This window comes from Orbicella franksi, chromosome 6 (genome assembly GCF_964199315.1).
Source record: "Orbicella franksi chromosome 6, jaOrbFran1.1, whole genome shotgun sequence".
NCBI classification, from domain to species: Eukaryota; Metazoa; Cnidaria; class Anthozoa; order Scleractinia; family Merulinidae; genus Orbicella; species Orbicella franksi.
Window position 1 is genome coordinate 359,981 of NC_138150.1, and position 24,382 is coordinate 384,362.

General features: G+C 39.1%; 4 protein-coding genes across 4 annotated transcripts; 2 read left to right on the forward strand and 2 right to left on the reverse strand.

Annotated features, from left to right (window-relative positions):
- The first annotated feature begins 40 nt into the window (after nucleotides 1–40).
- On the forward strand, nucleotides 41–4,313 carry LOC145489957 (skeletal aspartic acid-rich protein 1-like). Its single transcript, XM_081469049.1, has 4 exons — nucleotides 41–306; nucleotides 1,910–2,454; nucleotides 2,710–2,979; nucleotides 3,202–4,313. Exons 1-4 carry the CDS (start codon nucleotides 261–263, stop codon nucleotides 3,436–3,438), a joined length of 1,098 nt encoding a protein of 365 aa, XP_081325175.1. The 5' UTR covers nucleotides 41–260; the 3' UTR covers nucleotides 3,439–4,313.
- A 58-nt stretch (nucleotides 4,314–4,371) lies between these two features.
- On the reverse strand, nucleotides 4,372–8,907 carry LOC145489956 (neuronal acetylcholine receptor subunit alpha-7-like). The gene is made up of 9 exons (XM_081469048.1): nucleotides 8,700–8,907; nucleotides 8,121–8,275; nucleotides 7,630–7,674; nucleotides 7,142–7,251; nucleotides 6,591–6,792; nucleotides 5,975–6,224; nucleotides 5,395–5,597; nucleotides 5,144–5,264; nucleotides 4,372–4,672 (listed from the first exon to the last, which is right to left on the reverse strand). The coding sequence occupies exons 1-9, from the start codon at nucleotides 8,758–8,760 to the stop codon at nucleotides 4,410–4,412; spliced, it is 1,410 nt and encodes a 469-aa protein (XP_081325174.1). The 5' UTR covers nucleotides 8,761–8,907; the 3' UTR covers nucleotides 4,372–4,409.
- A 10-nt stretch (nucleotides 8,908–8,917) lies between these two features.
- Nucleotides 8,918–14,462, forward strand: LOC145489954 (E3 ubiquitin-protein ligase TRIM45-like). The gene is made up of 5 exons (XM_081469045.1): nucleotides 8,918–10,175; nucleotides 10,707–11,349; nucleotides 11,506–11,703; nucleotides 12,150–12,707; nucleotides 12,988–14,462. Exons 1-5 carry the CDS (start codon nucleotides 9,570–9,572, stop codon nucleotides 13,230–13,232), a joined length of 2,250 nt encoding a protein of 749 aa, XP_081325171.1. The 5' UTR covers nucleotides 8,918–9,569; the 3' UTR covers nucleotides 13,233–14,462.
- A 146-nt stretch (nucleotides 14,463–14,608) lies between these two features.
- LOC145489958 (stabilizer of axonemal microtubules 3-like) lies at nucleotides 14,609–19,021 on the reverse strand. The gene is made up of 7 exons (XM_081469050.1): nucleotides 18,568–19,021; nucleotides 17,967–18,155; nucleotides 17,555–17,716; nucleotides 16,873–17,003; nucleotides 16,389–16,598; nucleotides 15,392–15,498; nucleotides 14,609–15,284 (listed from the first exon to the last, which is right to left on the reverse strand). The coding sequence occupies exons 1-7, from the start codon at nucleotides 18,661–18,663 to the stop codon at nucleotides 15,190–15,192; spliced, it is 990 nt and encodes a 329-aa protein (XP_081325176.1). The 5' UTR covers nucleotides 18,664–19,021; the 3' UTR covers nucleotides 14,609–15,189.
- Nucleotides 19,022–24,382: the final 5,361 nt, after the last annotated feature.

The following is a 24,382-nucleotide window of genomic DNA, read 5'->3' on the forward strand; positions in this document are numbered from 1 at the left end:
TAGCGAAATATCCTGAGAACGGAATCAGAAATATCCAGGGGCAGCGGCAGTTATTACTTCACATCGCTACACACTTCAAGTTTTACAAGCAAGCCGGGAGCAGCGGAAATAATACTTGTGGCGAAAGACCTATACTGGCAAATAAAAACTGTCGTCTAATATCATATGCTAATTCCACATCACAAAAGCGAATCTAATTATCTTTGTTCTTCTCTTATAAAAGGAAGTAACTCTCATCCTTTTATTTCACCCTATCTGTCATGGCTTTGGCTCAGCGATTCCGCAGCAGTTTGTTTCTGTGTATTGGTAAGTTTAACTAGTAGCACTGACACAAAAGTCGAGAGCGATGGTATAAAGTTTCGATCAAATTTGTAACAGTAGAGGTATCACATCAAATACGATTAGGATATTTTGTTCCTTTCAGTTAACGAATTGAACGGCGACCTAGCATTAAGTATATTTACCTCGCTTTTGAAAAAATAACTAACAGCAGAATTGAAGCATATCGTAAGAGTTAACATTCATCTTTGCTCTGTGTAAAGAACTCATTCTAAGCGCTTGACGAATAAATATAAACGCAGTGTTCTCACAATAGGTTTATCGGCAACTTTATTTTGAGGCTTCCAGTGAACAAAAGAAAAGAATTGTGGCGAATGAACTCGGTATTAGGGTAACAAACGTCGATGAAATGGGACACAGAAGCTGCTGGACACAGAGAGACTAGAGGAGGACAGAAGTCCACGTGGATCAGCCAGTCTGAGTTAGCAACTGTTGTATTGTAACGTAACTAGTATTTTCAGATGGTAAACGTCTTTCTACAAATGATCGGTGGAGAAAGCTTGAACTAAGAATGTTTCCTATTAACAGGTCCGTGAATTTTGTTGATCAAAAGCTAAACCAGGCAGATATATTAACGGTACAACTTAAAATACGCAGAAAAAAAAAAATCCACTTTTAATCCTGACACTGTTTTTCGACTAAACTACCGGAATCATCTCACAGGTCTCTGTTTTGGAGAGTTCATATATTGTCAAATTACTAGAGGCCACCTTAGCAAATTTTCTGTTACTTTTCGCTCAGCGGTGTAGGTTCTGGAAGCGTTAAGAACAGCTGTGAATTTTAAAAAGAAATCACAAAAGCTGTATCAATAATGACACTGATGCTATCCCATGATCAATATTCCATGGAAATATTTCAGTCGTCCAGTCTGCTTTTTGAATTTTATAAATTCTTGTTGCTAATATCTAAGGTAAGAAAAGTTCAACCTTTGTTATCGCAACAGCGTTGGAACTTCCTTAGATGTTTTGTCATCAATCATTCTGAAGACCGCTATCAGCAGAGAAATCTTTGGGGAAAGTGAAGAGTGTAGAACAAGCAAAGAAAAGTTGAAATACTGAAATTGTCGTAATTTTATGACTTACTTTTGAGTAACTTATATTGGCCAGCTGCTTAAAATTTTGATGTCGATTTTGTTTTGTGGATCACGAGAAAATAAAACAAAAATAGACAGGAAATGGTCGAGGAAATGGGAAACACAGAATAACAAAACAAACTCGATCACGGATGTTTATAATATACTACATTCTCGTTAATTAGATCTAAAACTGTTAATTTTTTTTAAAAGATCGATATTCTTTTGCTCTTAAACATTGCCGCAAGCAGAAGCTGAAGGGAATGAAGAAAAAAAACCCACTCTCATCCTCCTCTGAGTAAACATGAAACAAATTTGTGTCACTCAGCACTGAATAATTTACCGTTAAAAGATATTTACACTAGCCTTAGAATGGAATGTAGATTGGCCCTTGTTTGTCAATGTATAGTGCTTATAAATTAAACTGTTGTTGACCTAAGGAATCCATAATCATGCTACTACAACCATAACTTGAGTAAATCTCTTTTCTTTCAACAGCTTTATTTCTGATGGTATGTTTGGCGGACGAGGTTATCAAAGACGATGAAGTGAAAACAATCCGAGGAAGTGATGTCTCGACTAGGATGCTGTCTCGGTCTGGCAAAATCATGATGGTTCGTGATGATGATGATGACGATGATGACGACAATGATAATGACGACGATGATAATGGCGACACAGACGATAATGATGATAATGATGACGACGAAGATGACGATGAAGACTTTAGTGACAGCAATGAGGAGTTGCTATCATTTGAAGTGGAAAAAATAGAAGAGAAAGACGTAGATGGTATGGACGTTGGTAAATTGGAGAAACATTTTGTGGATTCTCTCGACGATGTGAAGTTTACGTTCTCTCAAGTGGACAGCCAGTCAAGCTTACAAGGACTGCCTGCTATTAATGTCAATATGTCAGCTTTCCTTGTCGAGCAAATGGCTACTCTTGACCTGATAGTCTACCTGTTTCGTCGTGGTGGTAGTATCACCTTTGGTAGCGAGACTTTTGCAGTGCAGAGTGGAACAGTGAAGTTCAACATTAAGGTAAGTGTTCTCACTTCAAGATCTTAGCATGGGTTATATGTGATACGTCCTATGATACTATGATTTTCATTTTCTGATTACGTTCATTGTTAACAGTGTTAAGGGCTCAGGATGTATAAACATTGCTCAAAATGCTTCTTCCTACCTACATTCTTACTCTGTAATATCTTTGTCTACTGAAGTTGTTCATGAAAGCAAAAGCAATTAGTCACTTCGAAGTAGACCACCACTACATCTATGACTTTCTAATGACAGATTAGTGACTGGGATTTCTGTGACGGGACGCCTGCAGACTGCAGCGAGGGCAAAACTGGAGAATTTCTTGATCTTAAACTAAAAATAAAGAGCAAAGGATCACCAGAAGAGGTAGACGATGAGGACCGTAAAAAGGCAGCTAAACCAGCAATCTGTAAAGACAACGACAATGATGATGCTGACGATCAAAAGGATAGCAGTGATAATGATGACGACTGCCCAGCAATATATGACATTGGTGGAGACTCCGAAATGGTTCTTAACAAATGGGTAGGATGAACGCATGTGCAAAAGGCTCTTTCTACTGTATTGCAGTGATGATAATCTGGATTCGTGTCCACACAGTCCGAGACCTCTTAAACTTCGCTGAAATATGTTCGAGTTATCTCAAATTGACTTTTGTGTTGGTAACGCCCAGCTTTGTTGACAAAAAGTTTAAAAATTATGTTTTAGCGCCAATTTTATTTCCTCTCTTCTCTCTTTTTTTTCCAGGTCGTTACCGATGACGATAAATACACTGCCATGCCGCTGGGATTCCCAAAATTTGAGTTCGAGGATGGCGAGAAAAAGTTTGTTTTCCGCATTCCTAAATTCAACCAGAACGTCATGGTTGATCCAAGCGTGAATGTTGGTAGAAGTAAAAGCGCTGCCTCTTGGTCGCAGCTTAATACTGGCTTGGCGCTGTTGCTGGGTTTAACTGCCAGTTTGCACTTCATATTTATTTCATAACTCGAAGAATTTGAATTCCTTTTAGTCCGTAACATATTCATAGAATTTTTTATCGCCGTGTTAAATGTGCTTCTTTGATTGGCTGATAATATTTTCCCGCTTCTAAAAACAGTATATTCACGAAAAGCATTGGAAGCATTCCAACATAAGGTGAACGCTTCTCTTGTTATACACTTGGGCTTCTCATAAGGGCATATCTTATTAGGAATTTCGTCTTGCGTTACACGGAAGAAACGCAATTATAATATAGAGTATGACATATAAAAAAAACATGTCAACGGGGATCAGGTAGAAATTTTAGTAGAAACGAATTTTAAGTCCCCTCAACGATGCACTTAGCGATAAAGACTCTAAGTTGATGAGAACTATATAACCTAGGCATCACATATATTTAAGGCTCATAGTGCTATATCGGAATTATGATTTTAGAAAATGCCATGGTTAGACTTAATAAATATCCAATAAATGACATTATGAATGTAACTATTATCACTATTATTATTGTTATATCCATGCATATTACATTATTCAAGTATTCAATTCGGTATATCTGCTGTAAAGTTGTTAACAGGTCTTTTATTAAACTCAAAAAGGGAATCGCCTGTTGCATACAAAACAGAGTTGAGGCTCATGTTACTTTATATTAAGTACTGAGCGGCGTATCGATGTAAAACAAATCATATGATAAATATAATTTCATGACATTTCTAACTTAGCTGTGCTGTTTTTTGCTTATGAGAAAATCTCCAAATATCAGAGATGTTAGGGCTTTATATTTGCCTCGTTAGCTTGAAAACATGAGTTCCTTCTCGAAACAAACCTAAATTTGCTCGTCTTAATAAATTTTTCTTTTTTATCGACAAAACATTTTTTGCCAAGCCCTGTTCATTGGCAAAATGTTCAACTGAGTCAGTTGCTATTAAGGAAGTTTGGCCGAGGCTTACTTGAAAGCGTTTAATTTCTTCTCTGTTTTACAACGGAGCCTGAAAAAATATGGCCATGAACGATACGACAACAGCAAAGAGAAACACCCAAATACAGATATGGTTCAACACCAGGGCTGCCTTCCTCCACTCGTCCCGCCTCGCTTCCAGGATCATTTGCTGTCGGACGTTATCAGCCAGGATCCTATTGGCGCTTTTCTTGTCCCCTGGCACGTGACCACCGTTCTTGCTGCTTTTTGATTGGTTAATTCCGTTTGTTTCCTTGGCAACCAGGATTTCCTTATCATTCACTGGAAAGTAAATTACATTGGTAATAAATTAGGTTGGCACAATGCTACAGCAGATCGTTTTTTAAACAAATATTGCAAAAGCAAACGATATGGAATGCTGTCAGTCACGGAAAAATGTATGCGTAAGGCAATTATGATAAGTTTTTATTTGCGAAGAACAAAATTCTGTTATTTCATACGTTGAATCACATTGTAAGGGCTTGTGTGGCACATAAGGAGCTTAGGAAGTGCAAAAAATACGGTTGTACATATTACATGCAATCAACTTTCCTTATTTAAAGCAACAGATATTAAGTAAAATCGATAAAAGCGTGGTAGATTAAAACACGACTCGTTTTTTTGCGTTCACTGGTGCATATTATGAGTAGAATTTACTTCAGTGTTGGTAAGCTGCCGAGGATGTGCACACTTCTTTGGCTCAGAAGAGTTAAGCATTTTCTTAACATGGTTATTTGGATAAAAGGTAATTACGTTTTTGACCGGTGATACTTTCTGCTGAAGAAACGTCACTTTCCTGTGAAGCATCGCTTTGAGAACTACTGTTCCCGAAATTAAATCGACACAGTTTTGCTCCATAACCAAGAAGATAGACCTGTGGATTACAGAGTAAGAATGAATAAAATATGTAAACCAATGAGCATCAGGCAATTTCTGGCGATGCTAGTAATCTAAATCTCAAGAAAAAGCTAGGTCCTTTGAACAAGATTATCCCACGAACGCACCTTGACCCACTTGGGAACCTCTCCCTCAGTTGGGTTCTGATGATGAAAACGTAAAACCCAGCACGTCATAAAGAATGCACAAGACACTTCAATCATTGTCACAGTGTAATACATTCCCACCAGCGGTACTGCTTCGGATGTGGCTGGCATGTTTTCAGCCACAAGTAGAAAGAAGAAGCTCAGGCCAACAAGAATCGCCATTCCTAAGATTAATAAACAGATCATTATCAAACTGATTGCAATTCTGATGTAGGACAATCATTTGCAATACACCATCACTTCGTAATAATGGTGGCATTGCAATAAAATCGCATGTCTATGGTGCATTTACGTTAACATTTTCTTGGCGAAATAATCTTTCATGTGTAGAGATTGTAATGAACTCGAGTATTTATCAGTTCTTTCAAACTCCCTCGTGTGTTTGCGTAACGTTATATTAACACAATGTGATCAAAGTTTCTTTTTATTGCTGTCAAACGTAGCCATACACAATAAAACTTCAATAAAGCTACTGAGCAGCCACTCAAAGTGTACGTTACATATTTACCATTTCATTACACACTACACAGCACAGCCTTACCAACTGTCATTCTCTCGTTGCAGTCTGGAGGTAACAGGAAAACCAACAATGTTAAGACAGAAATCATGGCACAGGGTATTATCAAATACATGGCGTAATACAACGCCCGCCGCTTAATCTGCACTCTGTAGGTGACGTCATGATAGGGGTCAGGACAGCACGTGTAAATAATGGAATTAAATTCTCCGGGGACCCCCAATAGTTCCCACTCCACACTGGGAGAGTACTCGGTCAGGTCTGCTGACGGACTCTGACAAAATAAGAAATGATATATGGCACTTTAAGCCGGTTATGATATCAAACAGTTTGTGAAACAACAGGCGATATTCCTGGCTAGATGGCTTTGATCCTGCATATACTAAACGCTGATTCAGAGATTAATTAAATCGATCAATCAATCGATCTTTGTTTATAGAGGGTAAAACACGTAATAGTTATACAACTAATAAACTTGTGTTCCTCCAAAATATACAGTAATCAAAAATCTATTACAAAACCTATGTAAAAATCAACCTATTTTGCAAGAGTGTTTTCGTCCTCTCTAATCTAAGGGAAACTCTCTCTCTCAAGTTACATCTATTAAATAAACATAATAGCATTTACTTGGGTAATTTACCTCCAAGGTCAGGGCTATTCCAGCTGCATCGTAAGTCCAGGAGCCGAATTTAAGCTCACAGTTCTGTTGGTCAAACGGATAATTATCCACCCGTATCTTACAGCTGCTTTCAATGATTGTGGGCACGTTCAGGCTGATCAGACCATTGTTTTTGATAACAGCTTTTGTTCGTGTCATGCCGTTGCCAAAGCCTTCTCCAGCACTGAAAAATGATTGGATGGATAAAGACAGACATGAACAGGATTAAAATGGATTTCGGAGTGATTCACTTCACGGATAATTTTCGACTGCACAAAATTCATCAGTGAAGTGGGAGGCGCGCAATGCATTAAGGGTGAAACTGGGCCTTTAAGATCACTTCATGAACAGCGAAATTCCCAGTAAAAGGTGAGCGCTTAAATGTATTTGGAAATATATAGTTTTAGAATGTTCGTTCATTTTAGGAGTTACGTTGTACAGATAGACACCAATCTTGACAGTACAACACTAGGTTGAAAAGACTATCAACAGGCGAAGTCAATTGAAACTACCGAATGTTAAAATTCACTCACTTGTTATAAAGCACAATGTCAGGGATCCAAATCGTTTTTGGATCAACACTGATGTACTTCACTCCACCATACTCTGAAGAATTCCACCTCAAGAATGGGTCCACCCAATACTAAATAAAGATCGAATTTCATAATCAATTTATAATTAACTTCTTGTGCAGTCAATGAGCAAGAAGGTTTGGTCAAGAGCAAGGCACTTCACTAAATGATATTGCCTCAAACGACTCAATTGGGTAAGAAAAAACGGTAATGATAAATGGTATCGTCTTTAACAACTGAGAAATTGGTGGTCTATACTGAACAATGTCCGTTCTACAATTTCCATAAGCCGGTCTAAGGAGTCAATATTGTATCGTAGGATCTCTTTCATTTTGGACTCTTAAAGTGAGGTTTCATTTAATCAAAGACCAGTTTATATCTGACAGAACTGAAAGTGAACTTGAATCTGAAGATATTGTTCACGTGATGGTCGTTCTAGATCTCAGTACCTCTCTTATTTCAGCTCTGGTGATAAGCAACTGGTTCTTGTCATCCTGTAAACGTAAATTTAAACAAAAGTTTTAATATGATGCCACCTAGACAAGTTTCTAAAACCTCTCAATTAATATTATGGCTTAGTTTGAAGGCAAACAAGTATTTTAATTTACTTAAGCAATTTTGTTAAAAATGTGTTAGAAAATGATGGCTTTAAATTGTTTTTTGCATGAGAAGACTATCAGTTGGCTTGAAAGTTTTTGTTATAAAGCCACAAGTGGGTCGTTGTTTTAGTTTAGTAAAAATTTTTGTATCTTTTTCTTTGTTATTATTTTTTTTTGTTCGAATTTTTTTGACCAAGTACCTTATTTAGGCCGGATTATATATTGTCAGTAATTAGCGATTTTTGCGTCCGAGTTACGAACACATGCACAGATCAGTGCATGTTCTAAACACAATCACTGGAGCTAGGAATGAGACTACAACACAGACAACCGCTGCTTACCAGATCTTCTATTTCTCTGACAACTAATCCAAACGTAACGATAACCGCGTCCTCGCTCCTAAGGACGGGTCTAACTCGTCTGTTGTACTTGTTAGCGTCGAGCAAGTCTTCTATGAGGGTTCGCTTGTTACGAGTAGCATTTGCTGCTTCAAAACCTGCAAAAAATAACATTCAATTAAATCATGGCGATGGTTTGGCTACATTTTTGGAGGCGGCGATCTAATTTGTGTCTTCAAGCGGCGCTCTGAGGAACAAGGCCATAGATAGGGATGAATGCTCTTAGTAGTTCTTCAGTTGAAGGGGGATCGCCAGATCGTGAGAAAAACGAATATTTATCAAATGAACTAGACCTTTTCTCTACGCTGGTAATTTTTTGGCATTTGTACAACATTGATTTACACAAAAACTGTCTTATATCCCTTGATATTAAATAACAATTCGAATAATGTTTTTCGCCTGATGGAACTTCAGCAACGTGAAAAAACAAAAAACAAAAACTAAGCATGGGTATCAGGGTAACTCTTTAGTTTCAGGGCAGGTATTTTCAATAGAACACTGCAGTAGACAAGCACAGCTTACCTTTGACTGTAGAACAAAACAACAACATTAAAACAAGCACTTGTACAAATCGAGCATCCATGGTACTCGATCGTTCGCATTACGACAAAAATAAATATTCAGGTATATTCTCCCAATTCATTCAAATATGCAGCGCGCATTTGGACTCTTGCCAGGCTAACAGGTGGGCCACCTTCAGTGATAATGATTTGGCTCGTGATTGAAAGCAGTATTTACTTGTCTGCCAGTCTGTAAATTGTTCAGTATATAAATTGTCCTTACTGGCCGACATACAGTTAAAATGATGTTTTTCAGAGAAATTTTTGGCACGGATAGTATTCACTTAGTGAATGGTTTCTGTCGTTTATTCATAATCTGATGTCGATTGTAATCTTGGAGTTTAAATGTTAAATTCTCAACAGCTTAAGAGACCCACGTATAGCCCGAGAGCGGGCTCACGTTGGAGCAAAAGTGCGCGCGGCGTAGCCTGCTCGTAGGCTAACCTATGTACCGTACAACTGGCTGACGAGTTAGTTTTACAGACCAGTCCGAAAGATTATCGATTGGTACCGAACTTCACTTGATTCTTGACAGCGAATTAGTCTAAAACAGGTGCCCCCGCAGGTGGCAATGGAACGAAAACGTCTTGTTTTCCTTCTACGGGTGTATCTACTGCGCTATAAACCTGTTTGTCAAGGGCGTATGAAACTCTTCCCTGGTAGCACTTATAAACGTGTGGTTATCGTTCCGCCTGAACGAACCCGTGTTACACACTCGCCGAAGTACCAAAGACAGCGACCAGGAAAGAAATTTTAAAATGCGAAATCCTCTAAAGAATTTCTGGGTAATTCCGTGGTACGTATTGTAAAGAGTCGTTTATTTCGTTTGGATATGGCATCTGTGGAGGTCGAAAAACTATCAGAGCATCTTCTCAAGTGCCCAATTTGCCTGGAAACCTACACGACGCCTAAGGTTCTTCCTTGTCTGCACACGTTTTGCCAACATTGTTTACAAGGACTAATCAACAGTGGAGAAAACACCATTATATGTCCTACGTGTCGATGCGAGGTTTCCGTGCCCAAAGATGGCGTCGGTGCACTATCGACCAACTTCTTCATCAACAACATGCTGGACTTTCTTTCGGTTGCGAAGAGTAACTCGAACCCAGTTGTTTGCACAAACTGCGAGGAACAAAACAGGGCGACATCCAGATGTATCGAATGCATGGAGTTCCTGTGTTCGCAGTGCGTGGCAGCACATCGCAGGACTCGAATGACTAAAGAACATGAAGTTATTGCCTTAGGTGACTTGCAAGCGCAAAAAGAAGTCCAGGAGAAGCTTCACAGGCCTCTGTTGTGCGCCGTCCACGAGCGCGATGTGTTGAAGTACTTCTGCGAAACCTGTGATGAGCCTGTTTGCCGCGAGTGCCTGATTATCGATCATCGAGAGCATCATTATGGTTACTTGAAAGATGTGGATAAGAGACATCGCTCCGAGGTAGGATGGTCAGTTTTTAGTAGATAAAAAAGAATATTTCATATTTCTCCATAACTGGAGTACATATCTAAGCGGCGTCAACTGAATCTCTTCATTTTATTCCGCATAAAATACTTGGAAATGTAATAACTGGCGTGATCTAACTACGCATTCAGTTGTGAAATATTGTAATCTTTCGTCCGAAAGCGCATGCAACGCCGGTAACCAAGGACTCTAATATATACACACTATAGATTGCTTTTTGACATATCACCAGTAAAAAGAAATTGTGAGTTAACTGAGGAAAAATAGGTAAGCAGGTAGCAGGAGCTTGAATTTAAATCTGTCCCCAGTTGTTAAATTCGACTCGAATTAGCATTCCCATGTAACTTTAAAATGTGAAATCACCTTTGGGTTTTGGGTAAATTATGTTCACTTGGTAGTTGAAGTTATTGCTTGTTTTCCCATAGATTTAAAACATGATTTAAAGTTGTTAGTTGACATTCTTTGTTTTGTTGTTTGCTGCTAATTGTTTTTATATATTTTTCCCAGGTTGGAGTCCTCGTCATGAACACGAAAAAAAGAATCGGTCCATTAAAACAGGCCATCGAAAAAGTAGCCGAAACTAAACAGAAGCTCGATTGTAAACTGGAGGAAGTTCGGCAGCAAGTGATGCAAAACTGCAAGCGATGCAGAGAAGTCGTTTCAGAAAGAGAAGAAGAAATTCTGACACAAGTAAACAACATCTACCGTATGAAATCCAAAACTCTGGAAATCCAACTCGATGAGCTAGAGATGATGCTGGGGAATCTAAACAGCAGTATTGATTTTACCGAAAGTCTCCTCAGGCACGGCAACGAGGCTGAAGTCATGCTTGTAAAAAAGCAAATGACTCAACGTTTGCAAGATTTGAACAACACGAAGCTAGAGCACTTGCCATTAGAGGATGATCTCATCGACTACACATTCTCTGCTGACGAGTTTAGAAAGGCTATTGAGCATATCGGTGAGGTGAAGGTTTATCATGCTTATCCGCCATATTGTTTTGCCACTGGTGTCGGAATTCATCGAGCCAAATCTGGATTGGAAGCAGTGTTTCTTGTTACTACTAAAGACAGAATGAACGAGATCTACAGCGGCAAAGGCGAACCAATCAGCGTGGAGATTGCCCCACCCGAGGGAGATCCCGTACCAAGTAAGTAGAGCCCAGTTTCTCACTTTCGTTGCTTTCAGAGAAGTTCACACAACTTGCCAAATTTACTGCAAAGCTTTTTTTTTTTTTTTTGCTATGAGCTTGGTATGAAGAATCGTTCGAAATACGTTAAAAAGATATTTTCTAATTGTTTGATAGCGTACGTAATTGACAACGAAGATGGCACCTTTACGGTATCTTACCAACCAATAGTCCGGGGAGCACACCAGATTAAAATCACCATGAGAAACATCAATATCAACGGCAGTCCCTTCACTGTTAACGTGACTGGAAGAATGGACTTTGCTAAGGTTGGGAAAGTCCTGGCATGCTTTGGCTGCGAGGGGTCTGGAGGAGGTAAGGAATAATGGGACTGCAGAAACCTTAAGGAGTAGTTAAAATCTCAAGTCACCTGTTACTTTGACTTGATTTAGAGCTTAGTGCTCTCACTATCAGGTCTAGAGAAGAATCTACTTTTAGCCCTTCTGCATCTTTTCTTTCTTTCTTTCTTTCTTTCTTTCTTTCTTTCTTTATTTATTTATTTATTTATTTATGTATTTATTCGTTTGTTTGTTTGCTTGTTTTCGCAAACGCTTAAACATGCTTTAAATTGTCCTGCGCTTCTAGGTTGTCACTGGTTAGAACATCAAATCGTAATTTGTTTGTCATTCTATTTTGGATCTTTCCACATGTTTAGACTGTTACAAGTTGGACTGTCAACGTTTTATTGTCAGTTAGTTAGTGTGAAATGTTTTCTTAACAATGTTAAGGCTTGATTGCTGATTGTTTCCTCCAAATTACAGGTGAATTCAACATGCCCTGGGGCGTCGCCATCGATGATGAAAACAATCACCTGATTGTAACAGATTGTAATAACCACCGAGTGCAGGTCTTTGACTTTGAGGGAACCTTCATGTTCAAGTTCGGCTCAGAGGGCACGGAGAAGGGTCAGTTTAAAAACCCGAAAGGCGTCGCCCGCGCTCGTAACGGCCATATAATGGTCGCAGATTGCAACAATCATCGAGTTCAAGTATTCAACGAAGACGGTCGATTCATCAGGAAATTCGGCGTGTATGGGGTTGAGCGACCAGGCCTGTTGAACCATCCGTGCGGCGTGTTTTCCACTGCTGGGGAACTGGTGATAGTGACGGAACAGGATAATCATCGAGTGCAGTTATTTAACATGAACGGGGAGCCAGTGCGACATTTTGGAACCCAGGGCTTTTCTAAGGGGCAGTTTATATACCCGCATCACGTGTGTGTGAACCAGCGGGGGAGGATCATTGTCGCTGACTGCGTGAATGATAGGGTACAGGTGTTTGACATGGAGGGAAAATACTTATCCGACTTTGGAAAGGAAGGTGAACATTTTATGCATCAGTAGCGTTAACAGAATGTTTATTATGAGGCTTCTCGCCCTTCTTCGTGAAGTTCTCCGTTCTAGTATAAGCTGCAGCCATTCTCCTTTATTAATCGATAACAAGAGCTACCTTTTAAATATCTGACCAGGGCGAACCTCTTGTTCTCATCCCCTTTCCGATGGACCCCTCTTTTTTCCGTAAGGCCCCTGGTAATCAAATTAGGCATTCCCTTATAGTTAATTTAACCAATAGCTATCGCATCGCCCTTTCTAACCTGCAGGATCACAAAACGGCCTGTTTGACGGTCCCGAGGGCGTGGCCTGTGATGATGAAGACAACATCTTAGTGTGCGATTACCACAACCACAGAATTCAAGTGTTTGATACTAATGGCGAATTTGTGAGTGCGTTTGGTACGTTTGGCGAAGATGAAGGCTGCTTTAAAAATCCTTGTGGTATCGCTGTAACTAAGGAGGGCAACATTGTTGTTGTCGATAGCGGGAACAACAGAATACAAGTCTTCTAGAAACACTGAACTGATTATAAGAGAGGCGTGCCCGGCCCCTGAGGCGAGAACTGGACTTGATATAAAGTGTCAGGTCTATGGTTAGCTTCAGCAACTTCAACAATATATTCAGCAACGTTGTAAAGTGGTCAAATTATTGAAGAAAGGTAGATTAGATTGTATCCTAGTTACTGAGATTTAAGAGATGCAGATATACAAGCGAACGATAATGAACTCTCCGAGTCAGCGATAAAACATATGAAGCGTGAACTGTTAAATTCCATACTGAAGAATAAAGTGTCGACTTTCAGGCTAATCTTCGAACATCTCAATACCAATAGGAAAAAAAACTCACGTGTACGGGCCTGTACAGCACGAAAGCAAGTGCTTGTGCGATTTTTCGTGGTTGGATGGCTCGTTCAAATTATTTCCCGTTCTTTTATGACAAGGCAAAATCCTACCAGCGTATTTTCCATAATTTGTCGGAACTTCCATCCTTGTAAATTGGAGTTTTTGTAAAAAATAATATGTTATCGAAAAATGTAGGTTAATTTGACTGTAAATTATAATGTTGTTAGTATCACCACATTTATCATAACAGAAAATCTACATTTTTTAATACATGTTAACTTTCGGGAAAATTAGTATTCACATCGTTAACCCCTAATTGATTAGTTTCCATTGGCTCCCGACAGTTTAACCCATTGACTTTTGGCTCTTAATTAAAATATCGTGTAAGGTTCTAGTTCTGAGCTAAACAAACTGACATGAACTGATAAATGAATGTCATCGCCAGCACCTAATGACCAGACTTTTGTTCCTGCTCTCTATTCCTCAACGGCAGAGTGGCGGCGAAAACGTTAGGCCTGATGGTACTATACTATACTATTTCTACAGGAGAGAAAACAGTTCCTGTGACCGAGTTATACATAGAGCATTGATTAATACTACCAGCTCTAAAACATGCTGTCCCTTAAAACCAATCGCGACCTCCTTTGCGCGAGTTAGACCGTGACGTATATTTTCTCTTCAAATTCTGATTGGTGCGGGGGATAAATTGCATCTAACGTCAGTTACTAGAAAGGGCTAGTATCCTATCACGAAATGAAGACTACAGTACACTAACACTCCAATACACTGTGCACTCTGTTCATTTGGTGCGTACATGATGTAGTACTGTAAATTGCCATTTTTCTCGATTCCATGAAACCACGGGGAAATTTTGATACAACGGTCAACTGAATTGATTACTGGGCACCATTTGTTTAATATTTACATATGGGTATACACCCTTTTAGGGCTAAATGTACATGTAGTTGTATGATCCGACTGGTTACTATGTCGAGATGAACGTAGGACTAAACGGATAATCTACACAGCTTGTAAATAATTTTTATTTTATTTTATATTCGTGTTTCTTTCCTTGGTAATGTTATTTACAATAAAATGTTTTAAAACATCGTCCTTTATATCCAGTGATAAGAGCAAGATAGTTGAGCGATACCTTGACTTATATTTGACCCTGTCTTCTGTGTCTTGGGTAGTATAATCAAGTTTTTCATTACCGTAGGCTGCCTTCTGGAATTTGTTACAGATTTCAACAGCATTTCCAAGTTGAGCGACACCGAGGGTGAACGGGTGAACAGAACAACTCTACTTAATTTTTCTTTAAGTATGTTCTGTTTGTTATCTATATCAGGTATTAATTAAATATTTCTGAATGTAAGAATGACCAAAAATGAAGACGATTTATACACATACAACCCAATTGTAACCAAGACATATGAAGTTTTTTTTTTCGCATATTTCAAGTCTCTTAAAAAAATTTAAAAGTCATCTATCCTTGTGTTTGTCCCTGCTCCGTTCCAGAAGTTACTGACCGCAAAGACTAAAATCTATGCTGACTTTGAAAGGAGACAACAAGAACAATTCCGTTTTAAAAAGTACTTGGTGAGAGTTTCATAAGTCATTTCTATGTTCAAATTGTTACTGGTTTTTCACTACCGTAGAATTGATATTCAGTGTTGTACATCCGTGGAACTTGGAAAGTCTCGCCTTTGCCAGGACCAGGGCCTGAGAAAAAACAAACAAATTTAAAAATAAGCCATAGATTTTTTTTTTACATGTAATGGGGGATTGGTTTTGTTTGGCTTTGTCTACCATACACTGTATGTCCTTACTTTCTAGAGGAGCGTGCCAGGGTTTTGGAACATTCAAGCTAAATAGCTCCCATCTCTTTCTCTCAAGAGGCATCGTGTAAGATTCGCTCATCAGCGTTTTCATTCCTCTGCAAATAAAGAAAAACGTTTACTTATGCATGTCCATGTACCACCATGTATTAACTGCTCCTACACAGGGGTGACAATATTGATAGTCACAGTGCTGCATTAGTGCAGAGTAGCAGGGTTCCAATTCAGGGTTCAAATCCTGGAGTAGAAACACATTCCCTTATTTAAACTCTGGATGGGGAGGGTGGCAACCCTCAGTGATTGATCATTCATTGACCTGGATATGATAGAAACACGGGCATATCCTGAACATGGATTGTAAATTGCCATCAGCTTTTACTGAATAGAACCATATGTCTTTAAAAGTATCATAAGACAAAAAACAGCTACTTGCAATGTGTGGGTCTCAATAGCCAAATTTGGCATCAGGAGTACAAACCCCAGGGGGTACTCCCAGAAAAATCAGGTGGGGGTGTGCAGCCCACTTCCCAAACCCTAATCCTATTTATGACCAAAATCAGCAATTTTCTCTACCTTATTTACATGTATGACCAGACCAAAAATTTGAAACCCTATTTACGACCATTGCGGCTGACACAGTTTCCCTAAACATAATTTATCAACACATTTTGTTGATGGTCTTATTGATAATGATGAAAGGGTAGCTATAATCTTTTAAACAACATACCCAATTCAAGACTACAGTGCAAAACCCTACCCTATTTATGACCAAAATGGCCTAAATCGAAACCCTATTTATGACCAAAACCACCAAAAAACCATACCCTCAAAGGTCGCAGATACCTATATAGCTCATATAAGGGAGTACCCCTGGGTACAAACCAAGTAGCCTTCCTTGGAGGAGGTATGGATATTTTCTGGAACCACACAATTGTAAATTTCACCAGTTATGCAAATACTGAAAGTAACATGTACACTTTATTCTTACTTATTAGGAACAGGATCCAGTGACTTTGGTAGCCTAGGAATAGTTGTTGGCTCTTTGAACCAGATACGGTCCCTCATGGGCCCTTTTTCTCGAGGAACAGAATTTGGGGGTAGAGGATTTTCCTTTGAGCCATGACCCCAAGCTTTGGTGTACTCTTCACATTCCCAGTAGGTCGCATAATCCTTGGCTGGATAACGTCCCAACTCGTGCCTGTTTTAAGTACAGAAAAAAGGTTACAGATCATTAGTTAATGTTGGTTAATTGCTATTTTCTCTAACAAGGGTCTTTGACATTAGCCAAGTAATTTCCAGACATTCAACATCAGTTCTCAGCAGTGGGTATTTATGGTCTGTGACAACAACAGAAAAGCTAGATTACATTTTGATTTTCAATTATTTTTCTCAAAATTGTCCCAGAAGTTAAAAATTAATTCATCACAAATGATGCAACACTAAATATAAGAAAGTATAAACTTTGTATTTACTTAGTGAAAGCTCGGTGATCTTTCTGTGTTGTGGTTAAATAAGGATCCATGTGGTATGTCAGAACACCTCTGTCCCTGGGGTAGAACTTCTGACCAGCAACACCCCTGTTTATTGTTGATGGAACAAGATCCTATAAAATCAAGTAAATTTACATATTATAATTACTTAGTATGATGTCTACAGGACTACTGTATTTGGTTGATTGATTGTTCTCTACACCAATAACCCATACATTGTCATTATAAGGTAGGTAAAGTCTGCATACAAGTCAAGTGGCCCATCAGACCAGAGCTTATATCCCAGTTTCCATAGCATGAAGCATCTATGAGTATTTCTACTCCCCCCTGGATGGGATGCTAGTCCATCATCAGGTTGCCCCCAGCATTAAGTTTGCTGGTACCCATTTACACATGTGGGTGAAGAGAAGCACTGTAAGAGTAAAGTGCCTTGCCCAAGAATATAACACAACCTGTCTCCAGCCAGGACTCGAACCCGAACCGCTCAATCCAGGGACGAGCAGGAGGGGGGTCCTTATAAGGCCCTTAGACTTAATAAGCTCTTAGCTTGAGTGGGAAACTGATTGTGGTCCTAAAAGTGATATTTTACCAGTACATTCATCTGGCTTTATTGGCTTTTTAATAATTATACGTTTTGAGCGAACAGGAGAAAATGCAACCATACCTTACTATTTCCTTCCCTGTGGTGATCAGCAAGATTGAATGGTTGTATCCCTGCATTGTAAACAGTATCCAAATTCACTCCTGGTCTCCCTGTGTACTGAGCTGTCATTTCACTACACTGATATCCCATTGTCAAAGGTCTTCTCCATGGTTTTACACTCAACTATTAGAGATACAAAATAAAGTCAAACCTCCACTACTGGCCACCTCTCTACACAATGGCCTGACTTTCCCCTGTTCCCAAGATGGCCATTATGGAGAGGTTCAGCTGAAGCATGTGCATGTACTCTTGAGAGCAAACAAGTCTGATAGCAGAACATATTCAGATGCATAATATATCACTGCTGTTGTTGTTATTGTTGTTTACTTAATTGTTAAACTAAATGTTTCACACTTCTACGATCGTGGTTCACCTTCGCAATGTTGTCCTCTACATAGTGAACTTTCCATGATCCTGGAGCCTTTTTGAATTGCGTGTTGCTGAGTGTCACTCCATGGGCCTTGTAATCGTGAGTTGTTCCAGTTGTTGTTTGAAAGTGTTCCTTTTCAGTAATGTAATCTGGATTGCCAAGGACTGGTGGCAACACATCATAAACTGTTCTCTGAAAAAAAAAGTACTTGAAAATCTAAGGCTTGTTTCAAACAAGTTGCCTGTTTCATTAAATTGTTGCAATGGAACACCTCTTGGAGTGCAATCCCAGGATTCTCTTCCAGTGGCGGGCGGGGTATTCTGCAGCTTAGAAGCGTAACCCTTAAACGTGTTTAAAATGTTATTATGGCATGTCGAAGAGCTTTAAATAAACAAACTTACAGACGTTTTAACAAAATACACATCAAACTAGAAGAAAGGTAGCAACGGGAAGTCATTGCCATGCAAACAGTAAACTCAACCAAAAAATACATGTTTAAAGTTAGATGCTTCAGGTCTTACGAAGTGTAGATTTGAAAAAGGAAAGGTGTTTGGTGTAGTTTGTAAGTTAACTAATCACACAAAATACTAATAAAGAAACTCACTCGAAAGCCTTGCGGCGGAAAGTCGTGAGGCGATCTGTAGTAGTGTCCTTTTCCTGTTGATGTTTGGTGAAGATCGTCACGAACTTCAGAGGACATTGCAACTGAGAATTAAATAATTAAGCAAAAGCTGTCTCTCAACAACTAAAATTGTTTGGATCGGTCAAAATAACAAAAGTATCGATAAATTTGTTGTGGAAGCTCTCGAATCTCTCCTCGCGTTCTACTTGTTGCTAATGAAAGGGTTTGTTGTTGTCAAGGGAACGCGCGCGTCTTTTCGATGCTGGTCCGCTGACCAAAATAATGTGGACCCGAAGATTTCAGAAACGTGGAAAACTTGGAAAACTGGCGGAAACTAAGCGTGCGTTCCTTTGGATTGATCACCCATATCGGGTCAGATCGTGGTGCGTCAATGGAAACCATAAACCCACTTCAAGCCAGCAGAATTCATCGGTTTCTTTGATGCGCAATCTTGGATCAATTCCCAAAGGAATGCACCCTTATAGGGTCCTTATAATTTGCCTAAGTCCGGCTGTAGGTTTGACTATCATATCCGCTGCCATTAAACAGTAGAACACTTTGGACAAATGGTGCCGTCAACGCATGCAAATCAAAGACGCAAGAAGCGTTTTATGCTCTTGATGACATTGTTGACATGTTACCTCGTAGTAAGCATAACAGAGGTTCACCCAACCAAAACACGTTCAAGAGTTACTCACCACTGGACCAAAGTGTTCTGCATATAGATTAGAAAAGACTTCAATAACAAAGTATGGAATCATGCACAGTTACTAAATGTCATCGCCTGTATGACTGTCTGGTATCTATGTTTGGAGTATCTTCAACTAATCATGCAGTGTAATGCTAATAATTAATATTTCAAGCTAGAAATAATGAATATTGATTAAGAAATTTTGATTAAACGCAAGTGCCAATGGGACTAATGGGGTCGAATATTTAAACATTGAAAACAAATACATATTACAAATTTAACGCATAAATCAAAAATCTGGGCAGGGGGCAAATCAAGTGCCCTGAGTAGCAGTACTCTTCTTTTCCCAGTATCTTTCAGCGTTTTTTCTTTTCCTGTTTTCCACTCATACCTTCCAGCACCAAATTCAGGTAACATAACTTTCCGAAGATTAGTGACTGTTACATTATTCACCTTAGGTGTTTACAGCAATCCTGGCATCATGACAAGTGAAAGTGGCGAAGAAGTACCTTCAACTCGTAAGTCTTCAATGGCTGGCTCCGTTTCAAATGACAACAATGGTCTGACCGAGCCCAGCTATGAAGAGAGAGGTACACCGGAGGGATGCGACACAATTAGCTTAGGAGCTCATAAACGTACACAATCTGCAAGCGGCATTCAAGTAACTGCTGCTGGTCACACCAGCCCTGCTTTCTTCGTTAACATGGACAACAATGCTGACATAAGAAAACAGTCCTGAAGGCGAACTGAAATGTCCTCACTGTAGTACAAGTTCCAAATCGCAATGTGAAATCGATATTCACAGTCGCGAGAAGCACCCATCCGACGAGATCGCGGGGGAGGTCTTTGTCAGACGAGAGCAAAGTGTCTCTTCATGTTCTAGTGACGAAGAATCAAGCGATGACGAAAGCGATTCCGATTTTGTCCCATCAGGCCCCACCCCTGAGGAGGACAATCCTGTAACAGGTTTCCAGTGTTCTTCTTGCGTACGAGTTTCAGCCATAAAGACAGTTTAAAGCGTCATTTTTTTTCGATTTTGTCGTTGTCGTACGCGTGAGAGTTAATTTATTGAGGTTTACTTATTGCTTGATTCATTTATTGATTGGTTTGTCTATTTGTTTATTTATTTATTTATTTATTTATTTATTTATTTCACGCCTTCGTTTTTTTTTTTTTTTTCCCGTAGCTTGTTAGTTTGCCTACATCATCGGCAATTTCCTGTTACTAGGAATTGCGAATTCAACTGAATTCAATCAAGAACAGCATAAACTACTCAGTTTCATGAGCCCAAAGCAATTCTTCTTTTACTTAAGTGAACATGTAAGTTGAGGTAAATAGCGTGTAAGTTTTGTGTCCCAGGACACATGTGGAACTCACGCTGAACTAAGATGTCCAAATTGAGGCAGAATAGATATGATATTCGTTTTTCGTGTGAAATTTAACGTGTAATTCCCTCGTCAGGTAATGAACTTAACCAAGAGAAAATTTCCTCATTTTCTCTTGACTTAACCTGTAGAATTGTTCTTTTATCCAACCAAAAATCATTCATTCATATACATGCGACTCTGTGAAAATAGGAGAAAACTAGAAAGAAATCTGAAAGCAAGAATTCTCAAGAATATCATCACTGGGTCTGAAGTGGGACAAGAAACCGCCCAAGGTAAAAGGTCTAAAGAGGTTGGGACTGAAAAACAGATTTTTAAAATACTTGAAGGGGATTAGTGAAGTCTTTTAAAATCGAGATTCTACATGTCATTCAGTCTGTTACCAAGCGCTTTCACGGGCAGTTGAATCAATCCTTGCGTGAAGTTCGTAGAAACTTTTATCTTTGTCTGGTTTTAATTTGTTATTTATGTTGTCAAAGGTATTCAACAGAAGATGACCTTTATGTCTACGAACAAGAGTATATGAATGTCATTTTTGAGAGAGGGGCTTCTCTAAGCAAGACCTTTTGACAAACCATATTGACCGTACGCATGACAGACCACACCCATTCCAACACTGTGACCAGAAGTTCTCGACAAAGGAGGATCTTCAACTGCACATACTAGTTCATACTCGGCAAAGTTGTCCATATTGCAGTCAGGTATTTCCATTGAGAAATGAACTTCTTAAACACGTGGCACACGCTCATGCGGATGAAGATCTCAGTGAATCTAATGGTAAGTGTTGACCAGAGTTTGCCTACCATGTAGATGTCCGAGATGGCAATGCAAAAATAAGTTACCAATATTTCAAAGGTAGTTCGTTTGACCCATTTCACTTGTTACCATTTAAAGGAAAGCTATGAAGCAGTGTACATGTTGTGCTTTTTCATGTGTGCTATTACGAAATAACACACTTAATAATTAAAAGAACGTTTTGGAAAGATTTGTTTTTTAATTTCGGAACTGAGGCCCTGGTTACGTAAGAAGCAAGGGTATAAAGTTCTTACTACTTAGAGGTCAAACAACAGCTTCTTGAACATGACGTTATACAATCCAATCCGATTAAACGACCAAATATATTTACAATGGTTAGATAGTCTCTAGGTAGTGGTTTCTCTTTTTTCATAGCGTTTCTTGGCATTCTGAAACACTCTCCCAGACACATTCAGAATATCTACTGAAAATACAACAAATGCAACATTCAGAAAAAGCATAACTGATATCAATTTTTACAGTTATAATGACAGTGGAACCTTGATATAACGAAGAAACAAGGGGCTAGCAAAATATATTCACCGTAATTAGGTTTCGTTGTATCAAGGTTCTTTTCCATATATTTTACTATTACTGGAGCGAGGCCGGGAATATCGTTCGTTATACCGAGGACTTCGTTATATAGAGGTTCGTACAGTCGAGGTTTCACTGTAAATAGTATGTATTATGGAGTTAAATTGCTAATGTTTAATCAGACATTAGCCTATTCGTATATTTCCGCTTTTTGTAGGAACAAGTTTAATTAATACGTATACTGCGAATGAGAAACCATATATGGATGAGGAGTTTTGAAAAAAAAATCTTTCATGTTTTCTTGTTTGTTTCAATTGTTTGAATACATTACCCACTTTGATAAATGTACGGCTGATTTCCGTTCCTTAGGTTGTAAATCAGGAGAAGGTCGTGGCAGTTCTACTCAAACAGAGCTTGACGCCACGTTAAAAAAGAAATACAAAAGAAAGGCAATGACCTGCTGGATTTGCCAAAAGAAGGTAGATAGCAATTTTGCCTTGACAAGGCACATTCAAGCTCACACAAGCGAGAAGAACTATCCTCCTGACCACTGTGACAAGTATTTTGCGAATGAAAAGGACCAACAGTGCCATGTGAAATATTTAAATCTTGAAAGACGCTTTAAAGTTGTACTATGACGAAAATCGCATCTCTCCTATCTAAGCCATTTTAAAACATAAACAAGTAGTCTTTATGACAAAAAAAATGCCATTTACTATTTTCAAATGTCTCTTTTCGTTCCTGAGATATTCAAGTTTTTAAAATATGCAAATTAGCGAAATGATGACGTCATACACTCAACCAAATTTTGATCAAATATGATGAAGAAAGATATCTCAGCCAATTTGAATCACAAATGTTTGATTCTTTGCAATAAGACTCTACTAAATGTGCTCCACAATACGAGCTTAACAGTTTTGTTACCATGGCAACATACTGGGTTCCAGACCTCCCCAATATTAAAGGCTTTTCTGGCCACCTTTGGCGTTGCATTTTGATATTTGCTAATGGTGTCTCATATGCACGATCCAGCAGGCAGATAAATATGTTAGCTCGAACTCCTGACCTCGTTTAATGTTTTTCAAGCTGAAAATCACTAACATATTGAAATCAAGTTGGTGGGGACTGGAAAAGAGTGAGCTGTCATTGGAACAGAATTTTTTATAGCCGTAGGTGTGTTTCCCGTAGAACTATTAACCTACCAAGTTTCAATGGATTCTGCTGTAAATTGACCGAGATAGCTCCATTTATATACTTAATATAATATTGGGTTGAGTGTATGACGTCATCAGTCATCTCATTTCAATATTTTACACATTTTTCAAATTTAAATATCTCCGGAACTAATGCAGATATTTGAAAACGGTAAACGGCGTTTTTATTCTTTCATGGGACTCTATGTGATACACCTAAAAAATGGAGGGGTAAAAATTTGATCATAGTACCACTTTAAGTGCGAGCAATGTGGAAAGGCCTTCAAGATTCAAAGTGCTCTTAATATTCATCTGACTCGCCATGGAAGTGGAAAGCCTTTTAAGTGTCCACACTGGCCTAAATCGTACAAATTTGATACAAAACTAAGGGAGCACGTTCGTGTTCACACTGGAGAGAAGCCTTATGAGTGCCGGCATTGTGATGAGGCGTTTGCTCTTCCACGACAACGAGTGCAGCGTGAAAAACAATGTTGGAAGGAAAGAGTACAAGTGCAAACATTGCCCTGAAACCTTTAAAACACCTTCGATGCGGTGGATTCACTCCACGTCTCATACAGCGGGCGTTTTACGATGCGAACACTGTCCTTATGCTACAAAAATAAGACACGCAATGGCTCAACACAAAATCAGGCAGACCAATGAAAAACCATGCAGTTGTGATCAGTGCTCGAAACAGTTTACCCAATTAAGCCGCTTCCAGATCCACAAGCGTTCTCACACTGGCGAGAAACCCTATGCATGCCAACAGTGCGAGAAAGCATTTGTTGATAGCTACAGCCTGAAGAGGCATACTAGGACACACAAAGGAGAGAAGCCTTACAAATGTAACTTTTGCAGTAAGAGCTTTGCTCAAGGATGTCAGCGGCAGTTCCATGAGAGGAAACACACTGCTGAGAATCCTTACGAGTGCTCGCAGTGTGGAAAGAAGTTCACTCGTAGACAGGAACTGAACAATTGCAAGGACTTGCATTGCAGACTCACAAGAAAGGAAAACAGCCGGTTAAGAAGAAAAGGAAGGTAGTCCTTGATCTCTAGGAGTGACTCGATTTCGCAGAGGAAATTAAAAGGCTAAAATTGAGAATCAAATCATTTCCTCACCAAATTTATAGAAGATAACAGATCTGTTTAGCAGCTAAGAGAGTCGTTAAGGTAGCTACAGTGTATATTGTTGTGGCGTC